This window comes from Cynocephalus volans, chromosome 13 (genome assembly GCF_027409185.1).
Source record: "Cynocephalus volans isolate mCynVol1 chromosome 13, mCynVol1.pri, whole genome shotgun sequence".
Classification (NCBI taxonomy): Eukaryota; Metazoa; Chordata; class Mammalia; order Dermoptera; family Cynocephalidae; genus Cynocephalus; species Cynocephalus volans.
Window position 1 is genome coordinate 64,593,265 of NC_084472.1, and position 24,850 is coordinate 64,618,114.

The window sequence follows — 24,850 nt, forward strand, 5'->3', positions numbered from 1 at the left end:
CTTACCTTATATCATACACAAAAATTAACTTAAAGACATAAACATTACACCTGAAACTGTAAAACTTCTAGAAGAAAACATAGGGAAAAGCTCCACACCAATGGTCTGGATGATTTTTTTTTTTAATATGAACCCAAAAACACAAGCAATAAAAGCAAAAACAGACAAATGAAATTATATTGAACTAGAAAGCTTCTGCTCAGCAAAGGAAATAATCAACAGAGTGAAGGGACAACCTGTAAATGAGAGAAAATATTTGCAAACCATACATCTGATAAGAGGTCAATATCCGAAATATGAAGGGTCTTCAAAAAGTTCATGAAAAAATTCATATTATCTTTAATTTCATTTCTCCATGAACTTTTTGAAGTACCCTCATAGACAAGAAACTCTAACAACTCAGTAGAAAGAAAATAAAATAACCTGATTTAAAAATGGACAAAGGACATGAATATGAAAAAATGCTCAACATCATTTATCATCAGGGAAATGCAAATTAAAACTACAGTAAAATATCACCTCACACCTAATAAATACATACAACTTTTATTTGCAAACTAAATAAATACATTTAAAAAAATAAATTAAAAAATAAAAAATAAATGTATGATTTTAACTATCTCATTAGTTACGAAATTTAGGTAATTACATATTTGAATATGTAAAGTGACTTTTATTACACACTATGTACAAAGATTTATGTTCAAACTTAATAAGTTCAATTATTGCACAGATATTAAAAAAAGATTCTAAAACTAGCCCCCCCATATCTGCTGTTTTTACAACTCAAATCAACCACAATCCCCATAATACAAGAACTCTAACCTAAGAAGGAGATTTTAGAGCTATTAAAGAAACACACAAATCAGCAAAATTATTATAAAGTCATAAAAATGTACAGACCAAAAATTAATTTGTATTATCAAAAAACTTAGAGGAAAGCTTCATAAAAAACCTTTTAAAAACTATTTTAATATCCAATTTCTAAAATATTTAAGCACATTTAAAAGCTATAAAGAACTATAAAGACATTTTTACTGTTTTGCTTATTTTTAAATGTTCAGAAAATAACTGCGTCCTTAATTGTTTTAATTATTAAAAGATAAGAGAAAAACAAAGAAAATATGGTACTTTGAAAGAGTCCTTGAGAAAGTAACAAAAGAACAAACTTTACTGAACACAAATCTGTGTACTGTGGAAGTTCAAAAATCCTATTAAGGGGCCGACCCTGTGGCTCACTCGGGAGAGTGTGGCACTGGGAGCGCCGAGGCTGAGGGTTCAGATCCTATATAGGGATGGCCGGTGCGCTCACTGGCTGAGTGCGGTATGGGCGACAAGCCAAGGGTTACGATCCCCTTACGTAAGGTCACACACACACACACACACAAAAAAAATCTTGTTAAGGATTCAGTAAATAGCCTTTTGTCTCCATTTGTGTCATAAATGTTCTTCTTTTTATCATGCCTTTTTAACTTTAAGGCATTTCTTGCCATACAAACAGAACCAGTAAGATCCACATATAAATGTCCTTCCACTGGGCAACTGTTCTTTAATTAGTTTCACAAAATAAAAATAAAGTTAACCAGAAGAAGTAAAAATAGTCAGAAAAAAATATAAAAAATAAAGTTTTTTAAGAGGAAATTTGCTAAGATAATTTAAAAATCTAGTTCTTCAGAAATCACAGTCATATCAAAGGAACATAACACAATGTCAATCAGAGAGCTATGTACAAACATAAAATTAACTTAAAAAAAATGCTGGCAATTCAAATCAGGGGGGAGATACATGATATGGGGAAACCACTAACCATTCAAAAAAATAATCTTTACATCAAAAGAAATTCCAGCTGAATAAAGATGTAAACAAAAATAAAACCATAAAAGCTATAAAAGAAAACATGGGAGTGTTTACTCAAAACTTTTGAGTAGAGAAGATAGTCCTAAGAAGATACATAATTTGGAACCTATAGAGTAAGAAACTGGTAAGTATGACTACATAAAAACAGGGCAGTGAGTTTATCTTTGCTATGTAAATTCATATGGTATTTGCAAATAAATACATAAATAGACAGTCTGACAACAGACAGTGAGCTAGCCTCTTGGGTTCTAGCAAGTTTCTTAGAACAGTCAGCTAAAAATCTGAAAGCAGTGGTGACAGGAGAAGTAAATACTCCAGTAGCCTTATATTAAAGCCTGAGCAGTGTTTTACTCATTCTTTCCAACTTCCTTATCACTATTCTCCCTCCTGCCTCCACCTGGCTTTGCTACCTACCTCTCCACATTCCTTTATGTACCCGCCCCACCCCTACCACTGAGATTACCCACCTAAAAATACAGTTGCTACAGAAAGCTCACGTACAGAACAGGTTTTGTTAAACACCAAGACTGAAGATCCCATTCACTCTATAGAATTTTAATAAACATAGTCACAATCATATCAGGAAGGCTACATTGCTATTAACCATTCATTATAACATGAAGACTTCTATACTAAGCATAGGCTATATAAAGATTGTACTTTTCCATAATATTGATTTCTACAAAGAAATCACTTCTAAAACCTAAAATTCAAATTCCTTAACAACACTTACATGCCTAAGAAGTAATTCTAGAATCCAGTTTAGAAACTCTACTGGTGAATTTCTTCCTTGTTCCTTCATTAACTTATTGAAAAAATGTATGATATCTATTAGCAGTTTCTCATCCTCGGTGCAAGCAGGAAGCACTTGTAAAAACCTATAATAAAGAAGACAATAATCATGGTTTCTAGTTCTTTAAAATACATGTTATCACTCTTGATCATAGATAGATGCACTCAACACGTTTTTCACAGACAAACTATTTTGTGAGATACTGTTCTGGATGCTATGAAAAATTCAAAAACAAAGGAAACAGGGTATCTGCCTTCAAGAACCTAAACCTGTAGTTCAGAAAACATGTGGCCAAGTTACTAACTTAAAAAAAAAAAAAAAAAAAAAAAATGGAAGTGACAGTAACATTAAAAAAAAAACAAAAGTCAGAAAAAATGCCAAAGGAATACCAAGGAGAAAAATTGCCTCTCTCTGTCCAGGGAAAGTTGCTTTTTCATGTTGAAAACATCATGTTTCACTGATAAGGAGAATTAGTATGTCAAACCTAATTCTGACCAATTCGTAAAAACAAGGTAATAGAGTAAAAAAGAAAAAGAACTTGCAAGGATGCTATCAGAGTTTGTAACAGGCAAGAACACTGAAAGTAGACTTAGGAAGAAATACCTTCGTAAGCTCAGAGTGAAAGTATACAAACCGATTTTCTGAAATTCTTAAGGAAAAACAACTGATTTAAGAGAGCTAAAAGATTAGGAGACAAGAAAACGTCTATAAAAATATTTTTAAAAAATCTAATACATCAAAATGTTAGTAAGAACAACAATAATACTAATCATAATATCCAGCATTTATTAAGCACTGACCTTGTGCCAGGCTCTGTTCTAAAGAATTAAAAGTATTTTTTCAATCTTCATAACAACTCTATGAAGTGGGTAGCTCCAATTTAAAGAAGAGAAAACTCAGAGATGGCTAAGTAATTTTTCCATGGTTTCACAGCTAGTAAGAGTTGGCACATAGATGCTAATCTAAGCAGTCAACTACCTGGGCTATTATGCTATATTCATTAGTAATATGATGTTTGCCATATACATATTTTTTTAACTTATAATCCCCACGTCCCCAAAATGACATTCAGCAGAGGATGGTAAGTGTCTGATTATAAAAACTGAGATTAGAAAAATATTCAGAAAGGATGGAATGAAAGGATGATTCTTAGATGAAATCTAACAATCGTAACAATTGTGTCTTCCATGACATCCAGTGTAATCTTAAAATATTACCTATGACAGTCCCCATATCCTTTAAATACAAGTGTACTGCCCTTTAAGTTCCTGAAAGACACTCTTTCCTAACTCAGAGCCTTATCCCTTTGCCTGGCATCTTTTCTTCTTCCATTCCCACAGGCTTCTAACATCCTACTTACCTTTTATGCCTTGGCTTAAACTTCATTTCCTGATCCACTCCCTCCCCACTAAGGTGAGATTAGGTGCCCCTACAATACAGTCTTATAAAAGTCTTCACCTTAAAAGCATTCCTAATTTTGATTACACTTTTAGCTTCCTTAATTTCAAGTTCATGAGAGCAGGAATCCTATCAATTTTGCTCACTGCCCCCTTTCCAATAAGAGCCTGGCACCTAGTAGCTAATCAATAAATGTTTGTTGAATGATGGAAAAGCCCTAGTAAATGAGAGGCAATAACTCTTTTCTTCCCATCCACCCCAACCCACAGCACCACCACCCATAAAAGGCATCATGTCCAGATCATAGAGAGAGTCCTAACAAACACAGTACACTGGTAAAATAATGTGAACAAATGAGAAGTCTGGGTACTATGGCTTTTGAAGAATGTCTACAAAACCGAAAGTATTTAGAGCCTGGGGAAAGGAGAAAAAATAGAAAATAAATTACAGTTATGTTAAAATAATTGAAGAATTACCATACGTGATTATAGTTAGGATTTATTATGTATGAATCTAAAAGACTGAATAATAGGTAGAAATTACCAGGTAGCAGTTCAAAAGAAGGAAAAACTTACATTATAATAAGTACAGTTTAAGAATGGAATGATCATCCTTCAAAGGAGGTGTTCATGCTGAGGTTGCAAGGCCACTTGACAGGGATATACAGAGAGGAATTTATCAAGTACACAGCTGGAGTAAATGAGCTCTAATGTCTCTCCAACCCATCAATTCTACACTTATTAGGAGCCAACTGTATACTAAGCCTAATGTCATATGTGAGGGATATTTTAAAAAGTGTAATAAACCCAGGCCAATAAGGACAGAATACAGATATTTAAACAATTTGAACTGTAGAAGTTATGTAGGAGAGTCATGTGACAATTACTGTGGTAATTACAATTCCACACACATTACAGAGGAAGACGACCTTAGATGACTAGATATTCACAAGGCAGATGGGGAGTTCATTCTGTGAAACCCAGGAGATGTATAACAGAAGTGCATACCCTAGAACGTCAAGCAGTTTCATAAAAATACAATATACATACTTCATAAAACCACAGTATATGTTAGAGAGAGCTGGGAAATGCAGCTGAGAAGGTAGGCAAAGGCCAGATCAAAAAGGACCTTCTATGCCATGCTAAGGAGTCTGAACTCTATCTTACACACCATGGAGGAGAATCCACAAATGACATGTATTTTAGAAGAATCATTCAGGAAGCAATGAGTGACATAAGGCTAGAAGCAAAAGAAAACAATTATCTAGTCATTCTATGGTCCAGGTAAAAAATGGTGAAAGCCTCAGCTAAGACAGTTGCAATAGGATTTTTAATAGGAAAGGGGCAGAGAAACAAAGAAATATTAAGCATGCAAAATCAACAAGAATTGGCTGAAGGAAGACTTCAGATAACTCTAACAACGTGCAATTCTACTGAACCATGACTATCATCTATTTTCCTAAAATAACAGTTTCCAAAATGAGATGAGATTATAATAGAATAAGCTTATGTGTTAGCATACACATACGAAAATTTATACACATAAATTAGACTGTTCAAAATAACGAGCTTAGAAAGCTATGTTTAGAAGCCATAATACCACATGTAAAAACACTTTAGCAACCATTTTCTGCTGTCAAACTGAAATACACTCATTTTCAACAGTGGTAAACGGTTATCCTTTAAGTTGGCATTTGCTTTCATATATATGTAAAAGATCATTTTAACCCTTCTCTGGATAGTAAAGTTTGATAATATCGTTTTTTGATAAGAAATTAAACATGACTTCAAAACACAAGACTTCTTTACATCTGTTGTTTAAGTGACCTGAGAGGACAATTTCAAAAATATCTGAGCAAAGCAAGAATTATTCTAACATATATACTTACTTCAAAAAGGACTCTCTGGGGGGACATTCATTTGGATAAGAGATCTATTTTTAAAATATAGCCTTAAAGCATAGCCTTAAGGCATATTTACTGACATGGAAAATGTCTAAAATATAATGCTGTTTTTAAAATACAATAAAAATCATTCATACAAGTATGCTCATGCATCTCCATATTTTGATCTGTCTAGAATAGTTTGAAATACATGCATATAAAAAACTTTAATCTAACCCAGTAAAAAATAACTCAACACTTTATACAGTTATAACTTACAGGAAATTTTCTGTCTCCAAACATTTACTTTAAAGTGTTGTCTCATCTTAGATAATTGGTCAAAATGGTGATGTTCCTTCAACTGAGTGAAAGCAAACTAAACAAAAGTTTCCCCAAAGTCCTATCTATACATATATTTCTGGAAGTAAAAATATAATACTTAATTTTTCATGGAGAAAAGGTGAATTCTGAAATACCTGAGCATTTATGAATTAGGCAGCAGTGTCTGCTGCAGTGATCAAACATGAGCCTATAAACCAAATAAAAGACAAAAAATATGTATATAACATATACATGCTCTGTGCTCTCCATTTATGTTAGTCCTGGGGGAAACCCCCCCCCCCATAAAAATGTGATGCTTACACACAATAATTGCTACTAGGCAGTTTGAACAACTCCAGAGGCTTCCATTGATCCACACTTTGATGGCCTTTGCTTTAATGTGGTGCTACATGCTATGTCTATGGTTTTACTTCACAAGAGAAAAGAAAACTTAGTGCAATTAATTCAAAATACAGTATCAACTCTTAGTTAAAATCTTCTTTTGACAAACAGAAACAAGTCAAATTTATTTAACATGCAGACTTTATGCATGCTTCAGATGGCAGGAGTGTTTAAAAGCAGAGGTGTGCTGATAAATATTTAACAACTGACTGGGGAGTAGGGTGCTGATTGGTTGTGTTTACCAGTTTCCATGGTGTAAATATGCCCACTGTGGCCAATTTCAAGCCACCAATGTTAACAAAGAGTTGCGAAGTAATGCACAGTAGCACAACATTATATAGTATTTCCATAAAACAATGACAGTATATATAAATAACCTCAAGACCATAGATAACAGTTAAAATGTTATAAAATGATTAGGAAATGATGACTTCTGCATAATCATTACCTTCAGCAGAATCATTTATTTTTTATATAATTTATTTAGTTGTAACTTTATATGATTTTTAAGAATAGCTCTGTTTAATAATCAACTTGCAAAAGTCCCGAAAATTCAGCTATCACCTCTTTCACAAGGCAGTACTAGGGGCCCCAGCACACCACTGGAAAAGCCTAATTAGATATCTCAATTGTTAAAGCTAAATTAAATAAAGGAGTTACATTTTGGAAATTCATTTAACCTGGCATACTGAAAACTGCACACCTTATGTTTAACAAAAAATTATACATTTTATACTAAACTCACATGAAGACTAAAATAAAAAACTTTTTATAGCAGTTGCCTATCAGTCTTGTTACAAATGCAACCATCTGCTACCATTTAAATGTGTTAAACTTACAAGCTAGAGCCTTTCCAATAACTATTATAGAACCTGCACAGGGCAATCAAGTTAGTGAAATTCAGAGTAAAAAGAAAAATAAGATAATTTACTTAAGAACAAAACAAAAGCAAAGCAAAACAAAACAGCCTGTAGCAGGTATACCAAACCTATTAATCAACCCACTGATTTCTCAAGTCATTCATAATATGGACAAAAATAAACATTTGGTTTGTTAATCCAGGTCTTATTCTAATTATTTATTTTTGTTAGATAATAAAATAAAATTTTCTAAGAGGATAATACATAAAACTGTTAAGTGTATTAGTAATTCCTTCAAAAATGCAGTCACCAAGTTAACATTTTTCTCTTTTGCTGCTATTATTATTTATTACAGATAAAAATCCTAGAGTTTTTCTTTTTAAAAAAAACATTTCCCTCATGATAGAGAGAATACGTGCTCTTCAAAGGTTTAGATATGAACACAAACACAATTTAATCCAGGTCTTTGAACCCAGAAGCCTTTATAGTTTATACTGACCGGTTTAGTGCAGTGTGCCAAGCCAAAGACTTCAAGGTAATCCCACATGGGCCAGTACCACCCTTTAAAGACAATCTGTCATTCAGAAGATAAAAACTCATCCTAGTGACAGCAGCCCTGACTTCCCTGTGGCCTGCAGCCTGAACGATGGAATGGAGGCAGTCCTGAAGCCCACTAGCTGTGTGTGTTGCCTTCAGAGTAAGGATGTCCTCTGTAGATAACTTCAAGGTATCTGAAAATCTAGACAAAAAGATAAAAAAGAAAGAGCAACATAAAGCTATTTAAATAAAAGCTCACATTTATTTCTATTATAAACTCTCCCAAAAATTCTGTTTTATCTTACAACTGAAAACTAATTGGTTTATCTGTCAATATTAGGGTTTTACACTAGCATCCCAAGTGTTTACATTGGCTTTTTCCTCCTTAGAGAAATGTAAAATAACTTTCATAATTTATATAAGGAAGACTAACAGATTAGAATATTAGAATATTCTTAAGTAACCATCATCACATTAATAACATTCATACATATTACTTACTGAGCTTTTACTTTAATCCAGAGTACTTTTCCTAGTGATTTACATCTATTAACTAACCAAACTTTAATCTCTAAAACAGCATAAAGTACAACGCTTTTAAAATTTCCTTGTGTGACAGATTTTTAAAATAATACATGTAATCTTTAGAACAAAGTAAAAATAATAACCTTCAATTAAAAAGCAGAATCAGATGATAATATCAAGTGAAAAAGCTACTTGACCTAAAGAAAAATTAACTAACTAATTAATCACAATTAGTTAACTGTGAATGCTTTTTCAACTATACGTAACAGCTTACTCTTGAATTTTAGTTTCGGAGTTCATTTGCTTCAATAGATTATCACTCCCATGATACCATGACAGGTTCCAAGCTATTCTCAGCATATCTGACACTGGTTTCAATGCCAAACAATCAGCAGATAACGGCAAAACTATGGAGTAAGGACTCACAGCATGGTGGCCAATTACACATGCTGGTAGATGATACCTAAAGGAAATGTATACAGATAATTACAAACTTTCAAATTTTTAAAGACCACTCAAAAAGATAAGCCACAAATGAGGGCTAGTTCTATTCCTCTCCTCCCACTCCACAATAATGCAAAGGTCTCTTTCACAGCCTATATTTTAAATGGTTATGTTTTATATAATATTTCAATTATGTTTTCATCCTCCTCTAAACTCCCTAAAACAAAATTTTTTCCTTATGACTTACGACATTCTATGTTATATTAGAGTCAATGCAGAGATAACGAATGCTACTTGAAGTCAGGGCCCATGACTACAGTGAATCAAACATAAAAGGTTTCAACTAAGACATGAATGCCTACTTTAGGCCAAACACTGTTATCTACCATTCATTCACAGTTACACGGCATGGCACTATGATATCCACCTCACAGATGATCAAAATGAGGCTTAAAGAGGTTAAATGAATTGCCTATGATCACAGAGGTCACTAAGTGACTGAATTCCAACTTATTATTTTCTCTTGAGACAGCAGTTGCATCACCAATGAACTCATCAAGAGAACCCAGAGACACAATAACTATCTCTCTTAAACCAAAGTTAATTTAACAGTCTTCAACAGGAGCAAAGCTCAACATATGCATGTGTTAAAGAATAATTTTACTAATAGAACATATCCCAAAACCCTAATTCACATATTTGTGACTGATATTAGATAAAATACAACTGGGTAAGATTTCTAAGGGATACTTGGAAACGAAAAGTGTGCTTTTCGTTTCATGCACTCCAATAAAAGAGGCTAAGGCAGGGTTCTATATACAAATAAGGCTCAATAAATAAAGATGATATTTTATAATTGAAATTTTTTACTAAACACAACCAGGGCTCCTTAAAGAAATGGCTAATGCTCAGTCTGAGACAGGGAAATCAAAGGTGAACCTTGGATATCAGTTTATGCCAAAAACCCAAGAAAGTATTAAAAGACTCATGGGGCCATGACAAAAGGAATAGGAGCCTATCTGAAAGAAACTGTACTAGACAAATAAGGAAATTTGGGCATCAAAAGAGTAAAGATAACGGACAATATTTTTTTTTTTAAAAAAAGGAAAAGTTCATAGTAACACTCAAGGAAGGGGGTGAAGGCGAGAGCACTATCTAATAAATGTAGAACAGTAAAATTAGAAAATCACCTTCCACAACCCCTAAAGAAATCATTAATACAAAAAGGATTATCAATGGATGCGAAATTACTGACGGGTTGTTGTTGGCCTGCAGGATATTCACAGGCCTGAAAGTATCACTTTCATAGGAAAAACACACCTTCACACTGAGGAGAACTGGCATCACCACCTTAAGTGATCAACCTTAGCATTACCAACAATAAGGAAATAATCATGCAAGTAAACATTGTGGAATATTCTACATAAAACTGGCCTACACACTTCAAAAGAGTCAATTTAATAAGAAATTAAAAAGAGGAGTAGGGGTGGAGAGACTCTTCTAGAAAAAATAAATCAAGAAATTTCCACTTCCAGCTATGAATGAAAAGCCTGTATCAATCAGACTAACTTCCTAATGAGGACAACTCCTAATGAGGAAAAATTGGGCCCTACATCTCCAAAGCTTTACTCTATGCAGTATTTTATGATTTCAAAGTAAGCTCAGAGCTAATAGGCCAAGCAGAAAGCAGCAGTTTGGAGCTCTTGGTAGCTCAATGGGACTAGGCATACAAAACCTGATACTCAAGACTGTCAAGGAGTGGGGGACTGATAAACATCCCAGCCTACCAGTAAATTCCTGAAAAATTATGCTCTGGAAGAAAGAGCAAACCACAAAGCAGACCAGCATCTACAAAAACTGAAACCCAACCATTGCGGTCTCAATCCCTGATTGAATCAAATTCATCTGTCCATAATTGTTGGGAAAATATAGGAAAAATGGTCAGGGCCCCTAAGATGTTCAGAATCTTGCCGAGCATTTGATGTAAACAGGCATATGCACTCAGGTGTTCCTTGGTTATCATCTAGTGTAATTGCGCATGTACACCCAGATGTCCTGGGTTACCGACTTAAGTATAAGGATGAGTGGCTCTGATCCATGGAGCATCCCTGCCCTGGGATGCCCCCCCGTGGGGGGCGGGGGGGACGGGCAGGCCACTACTGCTGCTAGAGGCTGCTGCGGCTAGTACCCCCAGGACCCTCTGCAAGGCCATTGCCACTGCTGGACCTGTAAGCTGCTAGCGCTGAGGAAGCTGAGAACTGAGCTCATGTTATCTGCCAAACAGCTCCTGGAATCTTTCCCAATTACCTAGCATGGACCTGCGTGTGAGGGGTCTGGTGACCCAGTCTGGACAATGGGTTTGACGGGTCTAAGCCCTAGCTCTGACAACAGAAATGGAAACTTAGTATAACTAAAATAACTAAAATAACTAAAATAATGAAACATTTTGGCTTTAGTTATGATTTGCCTTACTTTACAATAATATAACTGCTTCCAAGAGAAAATTAAATCATCTGTGAAAGAAGAGAACCTTATCCATAGTTTGTACAAATTTTCATTTACCATACACAGTATTTGGTCAAAAATTACCAGGATTGCTGCTGGGAAAATATAGGAAAAAAGTCAGGGCCCCTCAGATGTTCAGAATCTTGTCAAGCACTTGCTGTAAATATCCTCAGGTGTTCCTTTTTACTACTTAATGTAATTGCATATGGGCACCCAGGTATCCTGGGTTATGAACTTGAGTATAAAGGACTAACAACTCTGATCCATGGTGCTTCTCAGAACTCTCAAAGAAGCCACTAGGACAGCTGCTCCTAGCTCTGAATGAGGCCTATTAATTTTTACCCACAGCTCCCAGGATCTCTTTCCTATTACCTAGCTCATAGACCTGCATGTGGAGGGTTTGTGACCCAGTCTGTGCAACAGTCTTGAGGGGTCTGTGATCCCTAGCCCTAACTTTACACTTGCCAAGGACAGAACAAAGTGACTAACTAAAAAAAAAAAAAAAAGTCACTAGAAACAGACCAGTGACATTAGGGTTACCATATAAGAACTTTGAAAATGATTATGATTAATGTATTCAAGAAAGTCATGTCATGATGGAGAATTTCATCACAGAACAGAAATCCATAAAAATAATCTAATAAATTTTAGAAATAAACTAAAATTAAAAACTCGATAGATGAATTTAATGCTACATTAGACACAGCAAAGTATTAGAAAACAGGTTTTTGGAAAATAACCAGACTGAAGCAAAGGAAGAAACAAATGGAAAACACAGAAAAGAATATCACATAGAATAGTTTGTTAAAAAAGTTTTTAATTGGGAGGCCATTAGGCTGGCGTGGCTCTAGCACTTTAAGTTCCTACATAAGCAAACCAAAGCCCAACATAAACAGTAAGACGAAACCAAAGAATTCACCAACCAGAAATTGCCAGCTAACCTCTAGGATCTTTCCACTATAACCAATAAAATATATTTTCTTTGCCTATAAAATATCTGCCCATGCTACTGCAGCAGAGCTCTCCAAATGTCTTCTGATTCTGAAGGCTACCCAATCCATGAATCATTCTTTGCCCAAATAAATTTATTTTGTTAAATTTATTCTTTTAACACAGTGAAATGATCTAACATACATGTAATTTGAATCCCAGTTATGTGACTTCAATGCTAAATGGAAATTGTGACAAATTACAGATTTTGATTTCCCTTTCTGTAACAATATTTGACCCTTCAAGAAAATGAAAGAAATAAATCCTTTACCTTCTAAAAACTGAAACAGGTAAACTGAAGACTGATGGCAAAGAAGGTTTACTGGAAGGATTAACAGACCTATTTCATTACAGAAAAACAAAAAGAAACAATTGAGTACACAATAGTTCTAACAGACACAACCTGCTTCACTTCTCAACTGAAAATAAAATCATGAGTTGCAACTGGGTCTGTCATTTAGTACAGTTAAAACGTGGTTGCTGGATTTGCTTATTAAGAGTAAACTATACTTTTCTACAAAAATTCCAGATAATAAATGATGCATAGAATGCAGTGGTAGTACTGGCAGGTGGACTCTGTGTGTCCCCTCCCACTGATATTACTCAAATCAGTGTTAATCAGGTATTATCATCCTAAACATCTTCCCAGATTTTTTTAAAAATAAAATATTAAATAAAAATCACAAATTTGAAGATATGTACTAAAAATGTATTAAAGACAAAAATCACTGCAGTGATTTGTAAATTTTATACATAATAATGTTCAAAAATAAGACTTCAGGATAACTTTTTGGGCCAATGGACTTTTTAATACCACTTAAATCAAAAATCACAAAACGTGTACATGGAAAGCATAAGTCTCACAAGCTGAGTTTCCTTGCATTGCTATAAGACTGCATCAGAAACATTAGATAACTATTAACAATAAGAAACTTATAAACTCATATCTCACCACATATCCATTCTTGATACTTCATCAAATAATAGAAGACAAAATAATGCTCCAACTTCAGTCACAACAGTACAATCTTCGTGAAATATCAAGGAAACTGAAGAATAAAAAGAAGAGTAACTTTATATAATGTTTTTACTTCTAGAAATTATGAATTTCAAATTTAAAATATCATCACTTGAAGGGAAGAGAAATGCAATGTTAACCCTGATAAACCGACATCATGAAAACACTGGCTCTCAAACTTTCAAATGTATGAGAATCACCTGGAGGGCTTGTTAAACAGTTTTTGATTCAGTAGGTTTGGGTGGAGTCTGCAAATTTGCATTTCTAATAAGCTCCCAGAAGGATGCAGACACTACTGGTCCAGGAACCACACCTGCAGATCTACTCCCTAGACAATTTCTCATTTTAAGAAATCAGAGAAGCAAACTGATACAGCTTCTAGGAAGATTTTGCCAAGTCACTTAATTCTACCTAAAGTTTCCTCCTTATTTTATAATTTTTGCCCTTTGCTACAAACATGTAATCATAGAATTTAGATTTGACTTTAAAATGTATGTTTATGCTGTGTTGTTTTAGTTTTTGTTTCTTGTTCATTATGAGAAGATAATGGAAAAGAAAAGTGCTCTGAACAATAGACATGATGCTAGCTCTATCACTTACTACTGCGTTAAGTGGCCTGGGCAAATCCTTTAACCCTAATAAGCTTCAGTTTCCATTTCTGTAATGTTTCCAGTGCTACATTTTCTCAGTATTTGAAACTATGAAATTCTAAACAAATAAGTATAGTGGCTGTACCAATCACACAGGAATAACAACATACTACAGACAGTGAATTCAGGAAAGCATCAACAAGAAATTAGTTCTGAAGGAATATATTTTTCCTAACTATAAGAAAAAAAAGCATTACATAATTAGCATGATTAAAAATAGCAATAAACTAAAAGGTAAAGAAACAGAAACATGTAAAAATTTAATTTATGGTACACATTTCATATTAGTGGAGATAGAATGAGCCATAATATTTCCAAATCCATAAAAAACTGTATACAATTGCCTATAATGTGGGAGAAAAAAACTTTAGATCTCTACCTTACACTATATATCAAAATCAATTCTAGATAAAGATCTAATTTTTTTTTTTATCGTTACACACCGTAAACATTTTTTGTAGCCCTTTACCAATTTCTCCCTACCCCTCTCCTCCCCCTTTCCCACCTCTGGTGTAAAGATCTAATTTTTTAAAACACCACTATAAACATATTAGGAGAAAGTACAGGAGTATATATTTCCAATCTGGAATTGGAGAATGACCTCCTTTTACAGCATGATGAAAATCCCAGTTGCCATAACAGAAAAGCTTTATATATTTCCATAAAACATTAAAGCTTATTTAAGGTTAAAGCTATAATAATAAATATTACTTATTAGAAAGATTGGAAAAAAACAATAACATAAAATCAAGCATAATAGTTTTGTCTGTGTTATAAAAAGAAACCCTACGAGTCATTAAAAAAAAATTAAATACAACAGAAAAATAGACAATTCATATGAAATAAGAAATAAGAATAAGAAATTTAAATATATAATAAACACATGAAAAGATAATCAACTACACTAAAAATGAACAGAAAAATAAAACAATAATGACATATTATTTTCACCTATAAGAAAAAAATTTAAAAATGAGATACATTCAGTGCTGGCAAAGTTGTGAGGAAAATAAGCATTTTTGAACCACTGTTGATAGGAATGATTTGGAGAGGAATTTAATCATATTTTTGACCCAGCAATTCCAATTACAGTGTATGCACAAAGATGATTATATAACCTGATTATTGTCACAGTAAAAAAAACCTGAAACAAATATCCAGCAATATGGCAAACTGAAACTCAAAAACACCATGTACAGTGTATATATAGAAAAGATCATTCTGAATAATATATTCCAAAGGATAACTAGAATATTCTTTTTTGGAAAAACTGAGAAAGAGAAGAAAATAAAAACCTTTAGAATTTTACATTGTATAGTTCCGTTTGCTGAATTTCTACACTGAAATGTATAAGTTTGTAATTACTTAAAACAAAAACAAAGGCAAGGAAGTCTGGGTTCCTGTCCTGCCTTCACCACTAACTGGTTAAGATTTCAGCCAAGTCGCTAAATCTCTCTAGAACTCGATTTCCTCACTCTAAAATAGTATGATAAATGATTTCTAAGTTTATTTCTAATCCTGAAATATGGTATAGAATTCTGTCATGACAAAGTTTGCAGTATGTCTGAGATATTGATTATTGTACCTCTTTAATCTACGCTCCATGCTATAGACAGAATAATCTTTCTAAAGCACACACTCCCCTGTTTAAATGACTCCTAGCTGCTGTTTTATAAGACCTACCAGGCTCTGCAAGAACTGTCCTCCCCACCTCATCCCACTATTTCCCTTTTACCCCAGCCTCCCCAAATCCAGCCACCAACCACCATCTCAAACATCATTGTCTCTCACTTAATCGTGGCTCCCTCTATCTGGAAGTCAATCCTATCTGCCTACTTGACTTTCTATTCTTTTCTGAAATTCCAGCTTAGATGCCACATTCCCTGGAAGCATTCTCTGATGCTTTCCCATCACCCATTCTATTCAGCACTTCCTCTGGTGCCAGGAATGGCACTATTATAGGTATTACTAAGCTGTATTATATATTTACTTGTCAATGTCTCCAACTCTATTATAAACTCCATGAGGGTCATTTACCATGCTCATCAATATAAGCCAAGAGCCTAGTACTATACCTTGTATGGAATACGTCCGCAATAAATGTTTGCTGAGAATGGATTTTCCCGGTTGAGCAGCTGGTCAAAAAACTAATTTTGAAGGGCTGGCCAGTTGCTCAGTTGGTTAGAATGTGATGTTATAAAACACCAAGGTTAAGGGTTCAGAACCCCATACCAACCAGCCACCAAAATAATAAATAATAATAATAATTTTGCCCTGAAACTAAATCCATCGAGAGATACTGTAATTCACTTTCAGACAGACTGAAGTAATTTCCACAAATCACAATAAGATAGAAAATTTGTTTAATGCCAAAAGAGTAGCAATTATGTTGCCTTGGAAAGTGCCTTTGAATCCAATAGGTGCTCAAAATAAATTCAATGCCTGAATAAATTAAATGAGAATTATAAATAGAAAGGTAAACTGGGGACTAAATTCAATTAGAAGAGGTTAACAGGAAGACAATTATTAACAGGATTAAAGAAAACTAGAAATCCATAACTGCTGCTCTTTTCAGTCTATAAACACTTACAAAAATTTTACATTCTACTCAAAACTTTATGAGCCTAAACACACTGAGTCTGTTTAGAACTCTACCTGGTTTAGATCTTTACCGATGCTACTTAAACTGTGTCCTATTCACTTGGCAAGCAGTAGCCATTAGGAGGGTAAATAAGTGCTAAAATAAAATGACTATATTCTAATAATATATTTTGAACATAAATCTCTTATTTCCTTCATGCCTGACATAACAAAGTTCAGCATACTGAGATTTTTAATCCAAATGCCTTGTAGAATATTTAAAAGCAGTGGCCCAAACCTCTAAGAAAGAAAACAGTACAAAATGTTACCAAGTCTCTATTGAGAACAGTCAAAAGAGAACGAAAAGAGGACAAAACTACACAAAAAACTTTCCATCTAAACACATTACTAAATTAAATTTAAACTAAAATGGTTAAATACCACACTTTACATAAAGTGTAATAATAAATTTATGCTTGAAGTCATTAAGGCTGGTCTAGCTTCCATCCCTCACAGATTGGGTTTACAGTCTTAACGCCAGTCTAATGACATAATCAAATATCACACCAAAGGTTCCAGGATCCAAAAGCACAAGCAAAACAAGAAAGAGGAAACAGATATTGGAAAAAAGGCAATGATGACAAAAGCTGCAGCTTTATCTCTTTATAGAAAATAGTTTACTGTCTGAGCACCAAATAATATCTACATCGAGGTACCACAGAAACTTCAGCTTTTCTCAGCTCTAAGGTCCACTCAGTAACAGGATAAGGAAATCTCCACAAAAGTATTAAATATTTTCCACTGTGATGAGATTTTTTTAGTAGCATATTCACTCATAGACTTTGTTGTCCTATTAGTAAAATAGAAAACAAATGTTACCTAAAGTTAAAGAATAAACACTTGAAGATTGACCTCATTATTAGTAGAATTTATTTTATTCACCTCTGAATAACAGGGTCAAGAAAGAAGACTGTTGCGAGAGGGAAACACGCACAACTGGATCGGCACATAAAACCTTCCTCAAGAGTGTTAGGCACGGCTGTATCAAACATTCTATGTCCTGGTCAGAAGGGAAAACACACAGTTATTTTATTTTTACCAATTCTAAGGTGAGATAAAATATACAAAATTTATCTTATTCTAAATTTTATACTTTTTCATCAAAATCATGTGAAACTAAAATGCAAGTAAATATTAGGATTTACTATCCACTGAAGATAAGCTTTGTATATAATTCTGCATAGGGAAAAATTATCTTATGGAAATTTTAAGATTCCTTTTCCTTTATAAAGACCCCACTTTTAGAAATAAGAAAATGAATGAGATCATGAGTATTACCTAGGATTTAAAATCCAAGTACTCATACAAGTTCAACTGACTTTAATTTCAGATTTGATTAATAAAAACAGCAATCTATAAAAATAAGTCTAGGTACACATTAGTCTCACCTTGCCATCTTGACCCACACATTCATTTAAATACTCAATTATCTTATCAATTAAAGACAACTTTTTCACCACAGCATGCATTTTAATATCTGCAGACAAAAAAAAAAAAAAAAAAGACTAAAAGTTAAAGAACATTTTTTGTACTTCTAAAAACACATTTTGAAATATACAGAACAGATAGCCACACAACCTTCTATTAAAAATAGGTACACCTAGGATTGAAATTAGAGGATAAAACTTTTAACTTTTTACTTACATACATCTGTACAACCTGAAAATGTTTAACTAGCATATCTTACCTCTGTAATGTGAAAAACAAAACAATAAAAAAAAAAGTTACGTGAACTAGCTCAGACTCTGAAAAGTAGTAGAATTTAAGTGTACAAATGAATTCTTTTATTTGTGCATGGCAATTATCTTAATATTGTTTCACTGTTATTTTTTCACTTTTCAAATTCATCACCTCAAAATATTGAGAATTCTCCACAAGCTAATGTGTAAATATGGCTTGTAACGTGAACGTTTTTCTATTAATAAAAGATCTCTAACCTCAAACTATTAAGAGCAAATAGAAAAGGAAATGGATTTAAATGTATTCTATATATTTCTGAAGGATATGAACCTTTAAATAAGCATAAATTCACATATTACATTTGTATTAAAAAGGTTATAAGAATTTTACATATGTGTATATGTATATATAATATACATGTGTATATATGTATATACATACAGTACATATATTATATATACAATATATACATACACACACGGAGATGTTATTAGAGCCAAAAACTCTAGTTCCTTATAGATTAGTTCCAAGTATTTAATAACTTGCAGACGAATTTTCTCCCATATTCTCATTGAGAAAAACATACACACATACTGATATTGTACTAGTAGCTATAACTATAACTATCTTTGGCTGCTACTTTAAAAAGTTTCCATTAACCCCCAGCATAGTGCATACCAAAATTATAAGTCATACTTTTAAAATCTTTATAATATTGAAGGAATATTCTCTAATAGAATTTTTCTCAATCTTTTTTTAACCAAGCCTCTTCACATTTGTTAGAACCTTATTTTCTGTAGTCTGTATTATTGTTATTAAAACTATGAATATGTTAAAAATGCTTTTTCAAATTACTCTCTCATCCCAGTTTCCACTAATGTCGGAACAAGAAATGGTTACCATAAAAATCCTTTTATGTAAATACAAAGGTATTTCTCACAAATATTAAAGTACATATATCACATATAGGGAAAAATTAAAACTAACCCAGAGAATGGAAGCCTATGGACAACACTACAAACAAAGCTAAAGGTGTATTTTAGTTGTTTTTAAAATAAACCCTTAAAGAAAATGTACAGTTACAGTACGTTATTTCTATTTTACCAACCCACCGAAGAACTTTCTTTAAGCAAGATGGTACAAATTGAAAACATAGTGTACCAGGTAAATTGAGAAAGCAACATGCACTTTACTGTCAGAATTATATTAATATTTTAGAAGGAAGATAATTCTATCAAATGACATTTTACAGCACCAGGAGTAAGCAAACATTTTCTGTAAAAATTCAGGTAGTAAATACACATATGGTCTCTGTCACATATTCTTTGGTTCTGATTTTGTTTTCTAAACAATTCTAAATATGTAAAAACCATTCTTAACTTGAAGGCCACAGGCCAGATCTGGTCCATAAACTATAGTTTGCCAACCTTCAACACTACTACACACAGCAATCAAAAATTTTATTATCAGCAGTACAGCAATCATTTTCCTTAAAAGACATTACCTTGCATAATCACAGCTAATTGTTCTGCAGCTGACTTTCTCAAAGCAAGATCAACATCATCTGAGGTGAAGATTTCATATACCTTTTCAACAGTCTCCAACTATAAACAGCAAAAAAAACCTTATTTTTCATCTGCTTCCAATTCTCCAATAAAATGTTATAGTTTGTACCATAAGAACAAAAGCTCAAAAAGTCAATTTAACTTACATATAAATTTGCAACAATGATGCACTAGGTCAGGGAGGAACTTAGGATATATAACAATAAGCCAGCATGTCAAATAAACCTCTCTTCTTAATGTACATTTTTGCTACGAACTTATTCATAACACATTAATCCATTAACCACCTTAAGAACTTCACAGAAAACATCCATGTTCTCTGACATCTCTACAGGTAGTACCAGGCTAACCTGAAAGAACAACCCAGACCTATGACTCAGAATTGCCCTGTGGCTCCCAGAAGCCACTGGCTAGAATTCTCCTGTCCCTTTCCCTTCCCTTCCTCTTCAGAGACCCAGGAGCAGACAGTTCTCTGGGTCTTGCCACCCAGTACCCCAACAAAGCCACTCCCAATACCAGTCCCTGACTGGAACTTCATGCCAGGACTGAGTCTGAGATGGCCAAACTGACAAAAGGAAAAGGGGACAAGAAAAAAACAAAAATGACACTCCTCCTTTCTCCCATCCACTGCTATCTTCGAGCCTTAACATGGACTCAGAAAAGACAGTTCCAGAACGGCCCCTCCCTCCCTACCTCCATACCCTACACAGGGCACAGGAGTAACTACCAGTGACCAGTACTCAGGGAGTCCCCAACTGGACCTGGTACGTGGCCAGTGGAATATTCTCCAGTGCTCCTGCCAAGGCTGTCACAGGGCCCTGAACATTTAGGTTAGAACAACACTGAATGTGTTTCCCCATTAAAAAAACCACTGTAGTACATGTGGCTCTGCAGTACTACCACAGGCTTTGGTAAGCTAGTCTAAACATAAATAAAAACTGACAGATTTCAAATTCGAAGTAAAATGAAGCTATTAAAACACAGGAATGAAGACAATGGATGGCTTTTTTAATAGAATTCTGTATAAATCCAGTATGATGAAGGAGCAGTTCTAGCTGAAGACAGGGAAATGGATGCTAAACCTCTAACGTTGGTACATAAAGAGCCAAAGATTCAGAAAAGAGATTAACTAAAAAACCTCACAACCACTGCAACCTTTGAGAGAAACAGAGAAACTGCCTTTGACTCCTATACGATTTTTTTCTCTAGTAATGAGAAGGGTGTCATAAAAACTTTTTTTTGCTATTAAAGACAATTTCCAACATAAGAACAAGAATTCCCAATAGTTTTCATCAGTGATATTTGTTTTTAAAAGTTACCACAAAATATCTTTCCAGTAGATTCACTTTATGTTGTATTTAAGACACAATTCAAAATAATTTGCATTTCCAGTATGCATACTAAATTAAAAGGGACATGATATCTGGCATATAGTAGGCACTCAAAAAATATTTGTCCAATAAATAAATGTACCCATAAGCCAGAACACAATTTCAAATTAGCCTGAATCATCACACTTCTCTCCCTCCCCAGGACATACACAAACTGAAGAATGTTACATAAAATGTGACAAACATATCAAATAACCACACAGTAATAAACTGAAAAGTTATATTACCTTAATAACCAGTTCTCTTCTGTCATCCAGTTTGAGTTCAATAGGTTTTTTCACAATAAACAAATTAGTAACTCTGGAGAGAACTCTGGCATCTATTAAAGGGCGCTTTGTATCAGCCCCTTCTTCACTTTTAAGATGAAACGCTAGAAGCTTTAATGCTAGTGAACGGACCCTAAAAACACAAAGCATTCAAGTCAGCGTTCTGTAATACACAAATGTCTATAAAATGTCTATGGAAAAATTATCATATATCAAAGTACAATAATTAGCCATTCTTATACTGCCATTACTAAGAATATAACTACAATTACTTATTCAACTTCATAATATTTATAAAGTAAACAACAAAACAAATGAGACAGACTCACTAAGGCTACGTATCACAGTCAACTTCAGTAAGTTTATCTGAAAATTAAATCTGCAATTCCTGACTTCAAATCTAGTCACAGATCCATGACCAAAGTCTAAACATCAAGTCAAACCTCCTGGAGAATCATTACACTGAAAACTAAAATGTGATATTACTACAATATATGAACATCTTCTTATATTAGGGGTCAAACAGATTTCTCTCAAATATGGAAGTACAAATACTTTTGATTTCCATCAAAATTCTTTATCTGGAATTGATTAAGATTAAGGTCAGTTGGGTAAGGTGGGAGATTCTCAAGAAAAGATTACATACTGCATGCCACTAGACAATGAAACAGAAAAACAGAAAAACCATAAAGTGGGAGACAGTGAGACAACCATGTATCTGTCAGTCCTCTGATAGGTTCTTGAACTACCTGGAAACTGTGCAAATTTTGCATAATATAAGTTGCCAGGTATTAAGTACTACCAATAAGACAACAATTAAAACATGCATACTCAGGGAGGCCTCCCTACAACAGACTAGGTCAGGTCATCTTGTTGTGTGTGGGCCTGTCAGCCTAAAGTCCCCTGAATCATAACATTTATATCACCATATTAAAATTAATAATAAAGTATAATTGATAAAAAGATCTATCTTCCCAATTACACACCAAATTCTGGAAGGGCAGGGCCCAGGTCAGTGTTGTGTGCTGCTACATTCCATAGCCAGCCATAGCTCATAAGCACATGGTAGACACTCAATAAATACTTGTTAAATCTAATAGAACACAGATATTTACTGCAATGTTATTAATAGACATCATCTCCAGAGGACTAATATTTACTCTGGGATGGTGTGAGAAGTCAGGCAAACTTTCTCCCTTTCCTATTTGCTGAGTTACCTCATGCAAGCTTTTCTAGAAAGCTTGGACAACCTAATGGTTTTTCTTTGTTCCTTTCATTCCAAGCCAATGCTATCTAGATTATCTTTATGCATCTTCTTCTCTGGTATATAAACATAGCATCTTTTAAGGTTTAGAATGGGGTGCCAGAATCCAGTTATTCCTACACATGTATTTAATTCTTTCAACTAATACTTGAGTGTACTTATGCATAAGATGCTCTATGACGTTCTGAGGATAGAAAGATGAGCCAATGGACAGGGTTCCTGCCTACACAGCTGGTGAGATGGGGTAGTGGAGGAAAATGAAGGAGAACACATATTACAGATGGAGTCACTGTTGCTATACAGAACTGAGCCTACGTCAGCAAGAATGCAAAAGTCTGTGTCAGCAAGAATTCACAAGGCTTTACCACAAACAACAGACTTCCTATGGGGTTGCCTAGGAGATGGGGAGGGGTGGGAGGGGTTTACAGCTGGCTAAAACATATATAATACATGCTTTCAGAGAATAAAGTTGCTTAGTGTGTGCGCTAAGTCCCAGATCTCTGTGTCTGGTTTCTGGTCGCCCACGTCCTTAGGTGGCAGCCCCAATCTCAGGTGCGTCTTGAGCAACTCACCTCGCTGCACTCTCTTGGCAGGGCTATGTGTAGCCCTGCTTCCTGAGGGACTCCTGGCAGAGGCTACGTGTAGTCCTGCCTCCTGAGACCCCCAGGGCCAAGAGAAACGTGCAGGGTAGAATCAATTAAATAACGAAAACAAATACAAGTATGTAATTCATATTATCTTAAGTTCTGTGTAATAGAGGTAATAATAGGTAATTACCTTACACAAAGAGAGGTCTGTCCTTGCCCTGAGCTCCTGAGGATGTCCTGCCTGATAAGAGTGTCTCTGGTTACCTGGAGACCTTGGGCCCCCAAAAGTGAAGAAGAAATAAACTTGTATTGTGTTACATCAGCAAATTTGGAAGTGTGTTAGAGTTTGGAACACTGCATTAGCCCATTAGTAAACATGCTGCCAGGAGCCTAAGGAGCACATGTGGAAGCCAGTCCCTGGGGAGCACAAGCACACTGACTCTATCGGCCCTATGTCTTCCCGCACCACCCATAACTATACTCTGTACTCTACACAGATCTTTTTAGAATCTCTTCCCTTGATTTTCCACCTTCCATTCTCGTTATGTTTTAGTTTATTTCCACCTATTTCCTAGTCTTTCAGTCTGATCATCTGTTTATAAATAAGCTTCTATATTATCCTGATGTAAGGTTTGGGGAAAACAAAATTATCCACTGTCCAAAGACTCTTTGTGTCTCCTAGTCTTTCCAACCAACTCTGCCCCTCTTCATCACTGCTTATCCATCGTCACTCTAAGCTTTTTTTGTCTTCTCAATGAGGGAAAATCTAACCACTGTTACCTAGAGACTAACAGAGAAGATTCATATTGCATTGACAATGAGGTAAAGGAAAACAATGTAGTCCTTCTTTTATTTAAAATGATACCTATACTAACGGTCAAGGAAAAGACACTTTTTCAGTTTCTCAAGTAAGAGCACAGCTAGATGAGATTTAAATACCTGCACAACTCTGGTATATGAGGCAAATGGCCCACTACACTTTTATGAAATACATGATTTTCAGAACAGATGTTTAGAAAAAAAATCACTCCAGGATGCCAACAATTTTTAAAGAGAAGACAGTAATGTGCTGTAAGTTTTGCGATCTACTTATCTTTCACAGCTCTCCAACTTGTCTATAGCACAACTAAATATCACTTAGTAGTGGTACTATAACACAGACTAATTTGGCAAGGGATAACTAGGCTGTAAAATGCATGAAACACTTCAGGAAAGCACCTAAAAGACCTTTTATCTGCTTAGTTCATGCATTAGTCCTCTCTCTAATTGGGAATC

General features: G+C 34.3%; 1 protein-coding gene across 1 annotated transcript in view; it reads right to left on the reverse strand.

Moving 5' to 3' along the window:
* RTTN (rotatin) overlaps positions 1 to 24,850 on the reverse strand; it is a 166,071-nt gene that overhangs the window by 98,251 nt on the left and 42,970 nt on the right. The window contains exons 18-26 of the mRNA XM_063077369.1: positions 21,686 to 21,857; positions 20,007 to 20,106; positions 18,211 to 18,299; positions 17,705 to 17,822; positions 13,467 to 13,563; positions 12,786 to 12,854; positions 8,850 to 9,038; positions 8,013 to 8,252; positions 2,591 to 2,735 (exon numbers count right to left, since the gene is read on the reverse strand). Of these exons, the coding sequence (XP_062933439.1) occupies positions 2,591 to 2,735; positions 8,013 to 8,252; positions 8,850 to 9,038; positions 12,786 to 12,854; positions 13,467 to 13,563; positions 17,705 to 17,822; positions 18,211 to 18,299; positions 20,007 to 20,106; positions 21,686 to 21,857 (1,219 nt within the window). The remainder of the gene's footprint in view (positions 1 to 2,590; positions 2,736 to 8,012; positions 8,253 to 8,849; positions 9,039 to 12,785; positions 12,855 to 13,466; positions 13,564 to 17,704; positions 17,823 to 18,210; positions 18,300 to 20,006; positions 20,107 to 21,685; positions 21,858 to 24,850) is intronic.